This window comes from Octodon degus, unplaced genomic scaffold (assembly GCF_000260255.1).
Source record: "Octodon degus isolate 3935 unplaced genomic scaffold, OctDeg1.0 scaffold00086, whole genome shotgun sequence".
NCBI lineage: Eukaryota > Metazoa > Chordata > Mammalia > Rodentia > Octodontidae > Octodon > Octodon degus.
Genome location: NW_004524662.1, coordinates 5,969,383 through 5,982,606, shown reverse-complemented (window position 1 = coordinate 5,982,606; position 13,224 = coordinate 5,969,383). Strand labels below are relative to the sequence as shown.

Here is a 13,224-nt window from a genome sequence, read left to right as displayed (position 1 = left end):
GGCCGAGTCACCCTGCCTTGTCTTACAGAGATGACACCAGATCAGCCTGTTAGCAAGAAATCCTTTTAGCCCCTCTGCATCACACACCTGAAAAGCACCAGGGAGCCAGAAGTTTTGCTGTTATCCACCTTAGTCATGGGATTTTGCTTCCTTGTTAAAGAAAAAGAGTATTAGGAAAAAAATCAGGTGAACTTTATGTCGATTCTGCAAAGTCTAATTCCCTTTTTTTTTTTTTTTTCCACTTTCTATACTTTAAATTCTGGGGATAAAAAAATGCCCACTCTTGATCACTTTCCAGCCTAGAACGTGCAACCAGGCTGATCTAATCTACCCACCATCTCCTTGCTTTCTTCATGTGATTCAAGAAGGGAGCTTCTTAGTCTCTGCTTTTGTTAAAAGTGCTGGGACCGTTTGGAGTTATCATTCATTTCAGAGAGGAAGCCAATGGAAGGATACCACCAGCTACTCATTGGAGTGCTGTGAGGTTTCTCTGTGAAAGGGTGGACAGAATTCTATAGCGTGCCATTCCCGGATTAATAGTTAACCAAGTTGAGCGGATTTGAATAAAAGCACATCGTGTTTGCATGCAACAATGGTTTGACAGAAGAGCTGTGTGGCAGAGTTAGTATTTTACTGCTATGAGCTTCACCACACAGTTTTGTGCCCTGGGAAACCATGCATGCAGAATGGCAGAACTTACAATCGCCTGCAAGAGGAGAGTACAATACTACCTGTGGAGCCTCGCCACTAAGAGAAGGTGACAGTTCCGGACCTTAAAAATACCCTAAATTATTCAGTAGTTTCAGAACAGAACTTGCCACAATTTGAAACACTCATGAAAGCAAGGCTTTTTCAAGCAATGGTAAAGAACATGATTATTAAATTTTACAACCATCCGTTTAGCATACTATAAAAAAAGAATGACAGAACCGCATCAAAGCATATATGTTTATAGATGCAACACAGGGAGATGTGATTTGTGATCACTTTCAGTGGCAAGAAGAGTGGCCAGGGACATGATAGGAAGAGTTTCAACAGCCCGAGCACAGCTCTCATCCACTTTATCCACCTACCCCCCCACCAAAAAAAAATCAAAATGTACTTCATGAAACTATTGTATATGAAGCACTTATTAGCCGTAATTAAATGGACAATATGAATTTACTACGTCTTTAGGACTCTGGCTTGTTCTGGTTTAGAGCAAGATGATTAATGCAAATACATATTACTTGAGATAACCATTTAGCAGCTAATTTAGCCAAATTTATTACAGCAGTTAGAGGTTTTTCATTTTAGCAGACGGAGACAAGGACATGCCAAATGTGGACCACGTAGACGAATGCACACTGCCCTCTAGTGGCCAGCCGGGGGTGCGCGCTTGCGGGGGGTGCACGCTTGCCGGCGATCTGTATCCAACTCACAACAGCGGCTTTTGCACATTTCCGGCATCCTTTTAAACCATCCCCATCCGTAGCACTTTATTTCAGGGGATGATTTACAGCGCTTTTCCCTTTTACTAGCTCAGGAGTACCCAGATACAAATCAAATCAATTTCAACTTGGCAAGATTTTGGTTAAAGTATCATTTTTAACATCTGCATTTTAAAGCTCTCTTTCACTGGGTATTTAATGGCACCGTTTCACATTACTGATTGTTTTTACTTGTTCCTTCATTTTAAGCCATATTTTAGAGTCTGTGTGGAGCTGTCACTCTGTTTAGCTCTTGCCAAGTCAATTCTGTGCCTCCCTTAGGCCAGCATTTCTTTCTGATTTGATTCGAGGATTTATTTTGTTCCAACATCCAACAGTCACACCAGAATTTCCCGACTGACCAATGTAAATTTAGTTCATCGAAGGACTATAAATTGCGTTAGACAAGATCAAAAGGAGCAGATGTGTCAGGGTGCCAGTTGGTATTGCTCCCACTGAGGGGAAACAATCAAAGACAGAAGGGTAAAGGATCCTCGGGACCACTCAGATATCCAGAAGCTCAAAGAGGGCTACCTTGAAGCTATGAATAAATCATGTACAAATTTGCCTTCTTATCTCTGACGTCAAGGCCACTGACAACACCCACACCACGTTAGGTGTTCTGCTATCCAAAAAGTTCTGCGGTCTTTTTAACCTTCCTGTCATACTGTGGATGCCCCACACAGAAGAAAGTCTTGCTACAAATGCCAGGAACTTGACGTCAGAGCTGCTGCCCCACAGAACTGATGATTTCATTGTCCTCCTGATGGCATCCTACACTAAACGTACAGAGGGCACCCTTGACATGGTGTAGGACCTACTATTGAGGTTTGAGAGAGATGAAAATCAGTTGATTGATCCCAGTCTTCTTTTTTAATTTTTAAAAACATCTTTTATTCATTTATTTATTTGGTACAAGGTCTTGCTATGCAGCTCAGACTCAGTGATCCTCCTGTCTCACCCTCCCCAGCACTAGGATTACAAGAGTGTGCTACCACACCCAGTTCCAGGGCTGGCATGGCATGTGGTATGGGGGATCGAATCTGGGTCCTTGTGCTTGCCAGGCAGGTGCTTAGATCACTGAGCTATCTCTCAGCCCTGATCCTGGTCTTAATGCAATGCCTGTGCTTTGTTTCTTCCCCAGTGCTGAATAAGGGTCAGTGTGTGACGAAGTACTACCGCTGGATGCAGAAGAATGGAGGCTACATTTGGATACAGTCTAGTGCCACGATAGCTATTAATGCCAAGAATGCCAATGAAAAGAACATCATCTGGGTGAATTACCTTCTTAGGTATAGTTTCTGATTCTATTTCTGTCTCATATATAAAAATGCAGCCCTATGCTTAACAACTGGCATGCTATGAGTATTACCTTCTGACAGTACCTGGTGTGGAATTTCATGGAAATTCTACTCTTCTTTCTACAAGACTGAAAGAAATGTGAGAAGATCAACCTGTTGGAAGAGGATACTTCATTTTCATGCAGTATCCTCTAAGATTTTCAATTAATCCAGTTGTCAACACTTGGGCAGCTCCGCAGAAGTTGCTTTGGATTCCTCCCACATGCTCAGTTCAGACAAAGAACGTGGACTTTTGCCTGCAGTGGAAGCACTGGCTGAGCACTTCCTTGTCCCTACCACACTTGCACTCACTCTCTCCAAGCCTTATGACGTTTAAGTAAAAGAAGGGGAGGGTGAAGGAGCAAGGTGCATTATATTCTTGTTATGGTTCATCTCTTCCATGCAGTCAGCCTATTCCATGGGGTTTAATTTCGTAGGCATTAAGGTTTGGGTACACAAAGTAAATTGTTTTGCCAGAATAATGACAATCTCAGTATAAAAAATGAAGACAGCCTTCTTTAGCTCACTGTTCTGTGTTCCCAGGCCAGCTTTACTGCTTTTAAAATATCCTCAAATTTATATCTGTACCTAAGTCTAAGCTCAGTTGCCTCTTAAATTCTGGTGTAAGACACCTTCTCGCTCTCCTTTCCCATCTACTTTTTTTCTGTTGGATTGAAATGAGCAGAAATGGAGCCAGCACCAACAGGCAGGATGGCCTGGGCTAGGGGACCAGCCTTCTGGGAGGTTCTTTATTAATCCTGTCATGACAATACAGTATTTGGCTTGGCTCCCTCCCAGCATGCCATTCCAATCTTTGGTTTCTGATGTGCTAAAGCCACAAGCAGAGTCCACATGTGGTCTGAGCAGGAAAACTTCCAATAGTCTAACAAACGGAAGCTGATGCCCTTTGGCTGATAATTCCAACCTGAACCCCATTTTTCTTTGAGACAGCCAAATACAGCTGAGATGCTAACAACCGTGGTTCATCCGCTCACTGGCCTTCGTGTCTCACATACTTTGGGGATGACTTGAAGGCATGAATGTGCTTGCTTCCAACAGCATATCAATCAGACACTAATGATTATTGCTCTAGAGAGGGCCTTAATGGGCACCACTTAAACAAGTCTTCATTTATCTACTTTCTTTTTCCTTTTTTGACCTCTTCTACACTACATTAATTCTCTATAAAGGTAAAAAGTGTGTGTATTTAATGTGGCTTTCTCCAAAACTTCATTTTCATGCAGTATCCTCTGTGTTTGGGATATGCTCAGGATGAGTTCTTATAGAAGGAAGTCCTTTTACATACATAGTTTCATAGAACTATGTATAATACAGAATGATACAAGAGCATGCATGCCAAAAGGAAAAAAATGTTGTGGCACTTGACATCAAAGTGATATCGTGCCAAAGCAACAAGCCGCTATTAAGCATTAAACATTGGCAACAAGGAGACTACAGGCAGAATGTTTCCTGTGTTGAGGTAATGTAGGGCACTGAAGTTACCTATATGATTGCTATTTCCATTTTGTGAGTTTCTTCCTATCTTCAATCTTTCTTACTACCTCAACAGCCTCGTGACTTCCTAAATGGAAGAAATAAGAAGGGTAAGGTGATATAAATCTATACAAGTTGGAATCAGTACCAGTGAGATGGGCTAGAGTTAAATGGTATAAGCTTATGGGAATTTGGAAATTGTAGTTCATCAAATTCCATATAGCTAGGAAGGAATCAGTTTGAGTATCTAAGACCAACCCTCAGGCTCTAGATTCTCAGGCTCAGTGAGTGTAGTGATCCCTTTCTAACTGACCTAAAGACCTATCCTGAAGTCAGTGATCAAAGACATTCAGAGGACAGGTGTCTTTTGAACCTATGTGGCACAAACAGTAAAGGAAACTCCTGATAATGGTCTTTAACAGGAGAACTTGCGAAGCCTGGGGCCCTTCAGCATCATTCTATAGCCTGGCCATCTGGTAAGCTCTCTTTGGCAACACAGCAACCACTGAAGTTTGGTTTTCTTTCCTGATCTTCTTGGTTTTTTGCTTTTTTTTTATTCTTCCCTGAGCAATACTTTCATACTTTCAGAATGCCTCATTTAGGGGTCCCATCAAGACTTATCCTTCCCTGGGCCCGCAAGATAACTCAGCAGTCTAAAGCGCCTGCTTAGGCAAGTGCAGGGGACCACATACTGAGCCAGCCCGCCCCTAGGGTGGGGTGAGCCTGCCACACGGGGTTAAAAAAAAAAAAAAAGAACATTCAAAGACTTATTCTTCCCTGTTCTTAAAGCACTGCTCCTTAGTCTTCTTTCCATTCAATGTGAAACAGAATGATAGACTCAGTATTCAAGTCTGTGAAGTGCTCAGTCCATCCTCCTGCCATTAGTCTTAGCTGATTATCTAGAGGGAGCTTTGCTGTTGCAGCTAATTCACACTAAGGAGTAAATGCCTCATAATCCATCTTAGTGAATTAACCCTCCAAGGGACGTTTGAGGTTTTAGAGTAGTTACTGAAACAGTGATTCTTTAATATGGAAATTCCAGTAGAGGTTAGCAAATGAGTCAGTAATCATCTGTTGTAAGCCTCTGCTTGGCTGGCCTTCCCAGAAGGACACAACAGACAGTTCCCATCTGGAGTCCGGATGGCCTCCGTATAGGTTCAGATCTTAGAAGCTGATAGCACTCAGGTATCAGCCAGCCTCGGAATGGCATTTCTAGAAGACAGCTTGTCCAAACTGACCACACATGCTCTCTAGTCCTGAAAAGACTTATTTTTGAATCAAACATTGAGCACATTTGCACGAATGGGGCTAGATCCATTCTGTGGGGACTCTTATACACTGGGACTCTCCCCACTGCAATCAGATTTCCACCTAACAAGCCACAGGTGTGCACCTCATGAGCAGATAAAAATGTGATTGTAATGGGTGTGTTGACAGCACAGTAGCCTGAATCCATGCAGCTCAAGGTGCACCTGTGATCTGTCAGCTCCTTAGGCACCAAGGACTCCCCACTCCCCACTAGCTTTAGAGCCATCTGAAGCACTTAGGGGCTACTCAAGGAGGCAAGACAAGGAAACTGAGGCAATGGACTCATGAGGAGCCCAAGCAAACATAGGACACGCCAGGAAGTATGGGAGTGAATTGAGAGCACCCCCCAGGTGTTCTACTAGGAGAAATGTCAAGCAGCACAGCTCCCTGGCCCCCAGTGATACCTGATTACTTAAAAGCTTTTTAGTGGCTTTCATGAGCATTTGGGTATTCAGTCCTCCTAGCAGGATGCACCTGTACCCTGGCACAAGCAATCCAAGCTTTTGTAAAGTTCCAGGAAGAGCAGAGAAATCATTTCCTACTTAGTCGTCTAAATTCCTAAGTTTGGAGCCAGGAAGTGCAAAAGAAGATAGTTCAAAACACACAACCCAGAATGGATGCCTGCTGGCCTGATGAATGCCTGTCTACCCACAGCAATCCCGAGTACAAGGACATGCCTATGGACATCGCACAACTCCCCCACCTGCCGGAGAAAACTTCAGAATCCTCTGAGACATCCGACTCTGAGTCAGACTCTAAAGACACCTCAGGTATTACAGGTATTACTTCTCCATGTTCTGTAATTATGGCTTGCCTTAACATGGGGGGACAGCACCCAGAGGCCATGGTCAAGGCCAACCAACAGGGCAAATTTTGCACTGAGATAGGGATACAACAAATTATTGCTGAGTCACTTTCATTCTTTCTGTCTCTCTATACACACCAAGATATATCCACACAAAACAATTATTATGCGACCCCATGCCTAGCAGCTCTGGCATCTTTACCAGAAGCAGGTACCGGGGATGGCTCTGCTTGTTCCATGACAGCCTGTGACTGAGTTCCAAATGTTCATCACTTCACCAAGCTGGGATTAAATCTCTGAAGTGGGATGGATACCCAGTAACATCAGTGAATATCTCTGTCAGGGTGCTAGGCTCCTGCTCGTCTTCTGAATGTATGCTGAACAAATCCACATGTTCCCATTTCTAATTATTTGGGGAGGTAGATTTCCTAAATAGTTATTTGGAACACAAGAGAATTAATAAGAAACTTCCTTTTCTACCAATCCCTAATCCCCTTCCACAGATACATGGAGAGCCAGGAAACACAGAACTCATACAATTTTACAGCTGAAAAAAAATCGCAAGTCTCTTCTACCAGTGCCTTTCTGCTACAGAAAGGAAGATGAAAGCTAGTGTAGTTACATGATTTGTTCAAGGTTCTAATCCAGGATGCTTTCAAAACCAGCTCTGCAAATCCATAAAATCAGCAGCAACTCCCAATCTTCTGAGCTTGTGTTTACTGGGAGAATCCATTCTCCCTGAATGTGGCACGTGGCCAAGATGCCTCTGCCAGGCCCCTACCATCAGAGCTGCCGCACCCCAGGCCTGTCAGGCTGAGTGCCTATAGGTCTGACAGAGCTTCAGCGAAGCATCAGGAAGTGGAGCGAACTGGTAGTGAACCTTGACTGTAGTCCTCTCCCCAACACAGCACTAACTTGACAGTTCTTACTACAGCAGAAGTACAACAGTAGTCTCTGCCCCTTATTTATACAGTATACGGCAGCAAACAAAACAAGACAAATATTCCCTACTTCCATGGGGCTTATTCTGCTGGATGGAAGAGACAGAAACAAACAAAAAATAAAAACACAATGAATGAGATTGTGATTCACAAATGCTGTGGAGGAGAATAACATTAGAAATAGGGACCGCAGTTTTCAACGAGGAACAAAGAGTTATCAGGCGACGGTGCAGAGCTCTTGAGAAGCCACCTAGCATTCTATTGTCTTTCAGGGTTTCTTCTACCTTTCTCCAGGTGACCTGAGTTATCTCTGCAGGGCTTCTTAAGCATCCATGTGCCTAGGTCACCTGGGGATCTTGTTTAGACTGCAGAATCTGCTTCAGCAGCCTGGGTGGGGCCTAGGGGTCTACACTGTGTCAGGTGGGCAGGTGCCCTGTAAACTTTCGTTCATCTAGGCCCAGGCTTGCAGTCACCAGAAGGTGGTGCAGTCTGTGGCAAGGACAAGCGGCCTCCTGCCCTGCTCCTGCAGATGAGAGGGAGGATCTGCCATGTAACCTGCTAACGGGTGTCCCCCTTCTGTCTTTCTGTCTTTCCCCCTGTCCCATCCTCCGCCCCGTGGCCGCGGACCCCAAGCAGAGGACAACGAGAACTCCAAGTCCGACGAGAAGGGGAATCAGTCCGAGAACAGCGAAGACCCGGAGCCCGACCGGAAGAAGTCGGGCAGTGGATGCGATAATGACATGAACTGCAATGACGACGGCCACAGCTCCAGCAACCCGGACAGCCGCGACAGCGACGACAGCTTCGAGCACTCGGACTTTGAGAACCCCAAGGCGGCAGAGGATGGCTTCAGCGCGCTAGGCCCGATGCAGATCAAGGTGGAGCGCTATGTGGAGAGCGAGTCAGATCTGCGGCTGCAGAACTGCGAGTCGCTCACGTCCGACAGTGCCAAGGACTCGGACAGCGCGGGCGAGGCGGGCGCGCAAGCCTCCAGCAAGCACCAGAAGCGCAAGAAGAGGCGGAAACGGCAGAAGGGCGGCAGCGCCAGCCGCAGGCGCCTGTCCAGCGCGTCGAGCCCTGGTGGCCTGGACGCCGGCCTGGTGGAGGCCCCGCGGCTGCTATCCTCCCCTCACAGTGCCTCGGTGCTCAAGATCAAGACGGAGATCTCGGAACCCATCAACTTCGACAACGACAGCAGCATCTGGAACTACCCGCCCAACAGGGAGATCTCCCGGAACGAGTCCCCCTACAGCATGACCAAGCCCCCCAGCTCTGAGCACTTCCCGTCCCCGCAGGGCGGCTCGGGTGGCGGGGGACTGCACGTGGCCATCCCGGACTCGGTCCTCACCCCGCCAGGCGCCGATGGCGCAGCTACTCGCAAGACCCAGTTTGGCGCCTCGGCCTCCTCTGCTCTGGCCCCTGTCACCTCCGACCCTCTGTCGCCCCCGCTCTCGGCGTCCCCGCGGGACAAGCACCCCGGGGGCAGCGGCAGCGGCGGTGGTGGCAGTGGTGGCCCCAGCGCGGCCAACTCCTTGCTGTACACTGGGGACCTGGAGGCGCTGCAGAGGTTGCAGGCGGGCAACGTGGTCCTCCCTCTGGTGCACCGGGTCACAGGCACGCTGGCCGCCACCAGCACGGCTGCGCAGAGGGTCTACACCACGGGCACTATCCGCTACGCACCTGCCGAGGTGACCCTGGCCATGCAGGGCAACCTGCTGCCCAACGCGCACGCTGTTAACTTCGTGGACGTTAACAGCCCCGGCTTCGGCCTCGACCCCAAGACGCCCATGGAGATGCTGTACCACCACGTGCACAGGCTCAACATGTCGGGACCGTTCGGCGGCGCCGTGAGCGCGGCCAGCCTGACGCAGATGCCCGCGGGCAACGTGTTCACCACGGCTGAGGGACTGTTCTCCACGCTGCCCTTCCCGGTCTACAGCAACGGCATCCACGCCGCGCAGACTCTGGAGCGCAAGGAGGACTGAGGCGGGCGCCCGGCGGGTGCAGGGTTCCGCTCGGAGGCATCGTCGGCTTTTCGTTTTAGACCTTTAATTCTAGCACTTTGAATTCGAGCAGGTCAGCGTCTTCTCGCCACACAACGGTCCCCATTCCATCCCTCTTTCTTTACTATGACTTATTCTTTCATGTAAAGATGTTTATTTTTTGCCTTCAGAGGGTCGAATGACCAGTTGCCTGCTGTTTTGTCTTCTAAGATGTGTCTTGGGTTGTGTTGCTTTCCTTTGCATCTTTATTAAGATGTCTTTAATGTGTATATGCCTCTGCCATAGAATACTCAGTCTTGTGGTCAAGAGATTTCTCAAGTGACAACCCTTGGTTTTTTTCATAAAGATCTTGATATGATCAAGATGGAAAGAGACAAGCATAAACAGTGCCCTGTTTGACTAAGTCAAATGATATGGGGTGGTTTTTTGGTTTGTTTATGTTCCTAATTCCTTTTAAAATAGGGGAATAGTATATTAGAATTTTATGCAGAATTTAATTCTCTTTATGGTTAAGATTTTCTTACTTGCACATAAAAGTAATTTGGGTTCTTAAACTTAATTTCTGGCCTGTGACTAGAATGTTTTTTTTTTTTTTTTTTTTAAAAAAAGGTTGGACTAAATGTTAATTACTGAAACATTAACTTAATTTCTAAAACCATGGTGCTATCATTTATTAATCTGTAATGTCTTCATACAAAATGCAGCTCCTGGGCTGAATTTTGGGGAAAAAAAAATGTGTTCTGTCCTGGTCTGGAGTCCGTTGCTGCAGTCTCCTTGGTTAGTTAAGACAAAGCCCTCATTAACGTTTGCTGCAGGACTTAAAATTTTTTACCTCCCAACTAACAAACATAGCCTCACATTAAATTTAATGGGTCAGTAAAGCCCTTTTAAAAAGGGGCTCTTGGAAAACTCAATCAAGCTGATTTGAGGAGCAGTTTAGGTACATACTGTTTTCGGTTGAGCTCTTTTTTTCCTTACTCAGTCTAACTGAGGCTAATTTTGCAACTTCAGTAACACTTTGGAGTAAAGAAGGAAATAAACATGTTTTTGGTTTTCTTTTTCATTTCTTGCTTAAAAAATGGAAGATTGTATTTTGGGGGACTGGTTTGGTAGAATTTATTTCTCTTTGCTTATTTCTGGAGTGAAACCAGTAAGTTTTAAAACTAAAGAATGGGTTAATAAGCGTCAGACAGATAACTGCAAATGAAAACTGCACATTAAGTTAAAAAAAAAAAAAGAAAAGAAAAACTATCCTATTTTGTCTTTGTTGCCAGAAATCAGTGTGGTGTCAAACACTCCAAATGACTGTCAAATATAAATTCTTCCTCCACTTCATTTTTGGCAGCTGTTTGTTAAGGCATCTAATAACAGATGTGGAAACTGTAACGTGTGCGATGTGTACGTGTCTTTGGCTGTCAGTCCCATGCAGTTTCAATGTGTGTTTCTATATGCAGTATATACTAAGCTAATGTAGTTGTTTTGTCCTTTGTCTTCTCTGTGCTCTATCTCTAGTCCGGAGTGGTGCAGTCCCATTCCTGCAGTCCTAGTGAATCAGTGATTCTTGGGGGTTAGTGGTTTTTGTGTGGTGGCCTTCCTCTGTAATGTCACCCTATACTGCTTCTACTGTCTGTGAATTCTCCGTCTTACTTTTTAATATTCCTGCTGTTGCTTTGCTGGTGTATATTCTCCCTACCCTACCTCTCCTTTCTTTCCCTCCCAGTCCTGTCCTCCCTCTTCCCTCCTCTGCCTTCCTTCTCCTGTACCCAAAATCTTTTTCATTCTCAGAGATATAAAGACTCTTAACTAGCTCAAGGTGAATGGAGCCATTTTTCCCACAATGGAATTCTGGGTATGACTCTCTCTTCTGGAGTGCAAGACAAAGCACTGAAGAATAATGCTCAGATATACTAAATAAATGATGCCATACAGCCTCAGTCGTTGACATTCCCAGAGTCCCTTGTGCTCTACCTATAAGCAGTGGGTGCTTTTCTTTGGTTTCCTTTCAGGTTGGCTGATGGAGCAATATATAAAGCAATTACCAGTGAGACAGAAAATTATTTCAAAGGTCAACCAATGTTTTTTAAGAAAAACAAAGTGGGAGGGGGTAATGGAATATATAATTGTCATATATATTTGTTTATTCGTGCAATGCTAATATAGTAACTCGGCTGTCCTTTGAATATCACTGTGTTGAGTGGATTCCTCTAGAACCTTTGAATCTGTGAGTTGGGCCCAAGCCATGGTGAATTAATAACAGAAGGAAGTTAAATGCCACACATTTTAGTAGTGAGCTTACTTGAAAGGATATACGTAGGTTTAGAAGGTGAAGAAGTTTGATCAGGAAATTTAAAGATTAATTTTGGAAGCTCTGCTCTAGCTATCGAACAATCAAAGGAACGCACCTATAGCTACAAAGAACAGCTAGACAGCTGTTTTTTTTTCTTTTATAAATGTTTCTGTGTTGTGTCAAAATGATTTCTGGTGATTTAAACTAACAGATAATCACAGCTGCTGTCTAAATCCATAGTGTTTAAAATTACAAAATGAAAAAAAAAAAAACACTTCATTACCTGTGAAGACTGTGTCTGTGTTTTTAACTATTTCTTGTACAAATATATGAAAACTTTTATGAGGAGACTGGTGCCAAGTAGCTGAATAATGGGGAAAGGGATATTCTGTTCGTAAAAATCTTAGCAGTGTTACCAACTCTACGGTATATATAAAAAAATAATTAAAACATTACAAAGCGACAGCTATGGTACATTTGTTTTGTGTGGAGCTAACCGGACCTAACTTCCTGAGTGCCTGGCTTATTTTGAAACATTTTTTTTTCATTGACCATTGATAATGCTGCAGATCAGAAATGTACATACTTCATTTACAACAGGGTTCTTTTTATACTTTTGTAGATTCTCATACATGTCACATACATGGTTGTCTTTATGTAACTTAATTTTTTCATCCGCAGGTGCCATTTTCATAATAAACTTCTCTTGGATTTGTTACTATCTGGCATCATTTCTTTTACATGTAACCATCCTAACTAATGAAAGCTGGTAGTATTTGTTTAAGCAGGTACCTTGGTCATTATTTGTTCTTTAAAAAAAAAAAAACAGGAAAAAATGTTTCTAAAAACTACATCTGTAGTTTTGCTAGTTTTGGAAAAAAAAATATATAGAGCTTGTATACTGATAAGGCTGACAAGGCACAGATTAAGATGCTAATCCAAATACTACACAAAACTTGCAACCATCCTAAATTTTCAGCTACCCAAACTCATTGTCATACTGAGCATTATTATGCACATTATCCAGGCTGAACGGGAGGCCTGCAACATTAACCACTATGGAAAGTGCATTTTTTCTTGATTAATGCACAGGAAGTGATGGCTGTTTTCATACATTAATCATTTAAAATGCACTCAGTATTTTTGTTTATTATAATCTATAATGTATAACTAACTTCTATTGTTTATATCTTCTCTTTACATTAAGTATGTATTTTCTTTCTCCAGACAGGCTTAGTAAGCCATGGTTGTACTATGCTATGGTTAGGTAAGCACACAGCCTGTCACAATGGAAAGCAGGTTATCTGGTAACTCTCTGTTTAAGTGCCAGCTCTTATAGTTAAGGATAAGGAAGGGGCCATCTTTTTAAAGTTTATGTTCTCTAAAAAAATTAAGAGTTATGAACTGATTGGGCTAAAAAAAGAAAAAGAAACAAATACATCTGCGCAAAAGCTATCAACAATATCATCTCCGCAGGTTAAGTGAACAGTGACATGTGCCAGTTTGGGGGCAGCTGTTGTTAATGGAAGGATGCTTTAGACTAGTCAGTTTGGAAGTGTGATTAGGGTTGTGTGCGC

At 44.0% G+C, this 13,224-nt stretch overlaps 1 protein-coding gene across 1 annotated transcript in view; it reads left to right on the top strand.

Annotated features, from left to right (window-relative positions):
* Npas3 (neuronal PAS domain protein 3) overlaps window positions 1–12,263 on the top strand; it is an 812,688-nt gene extending 800,425 nt beyond the window's left edge. Inside the window, exons 10-12 of the mRNA XM_023721834.1 lie at window positions 2,614–2,761; window positions 6,266–6,381; window positions 7,994–12,263. Coding sequence (XP_023577602.1) covers window positions 2,614–2,761; window positions 6,266–6,381; window positions 7,994–9,342 — 1,613 coding nt within the window. The 3' untranslated portion in view covers window positions 9,343–12,263. The remainder of the gene's footprint in view (window positions 1–2,613; window positions 2,762–6,265; window positions 6,382–7,993) is intronic.
* Window positions 12,264–13,224: the final 961 nt, after the last annotated feature.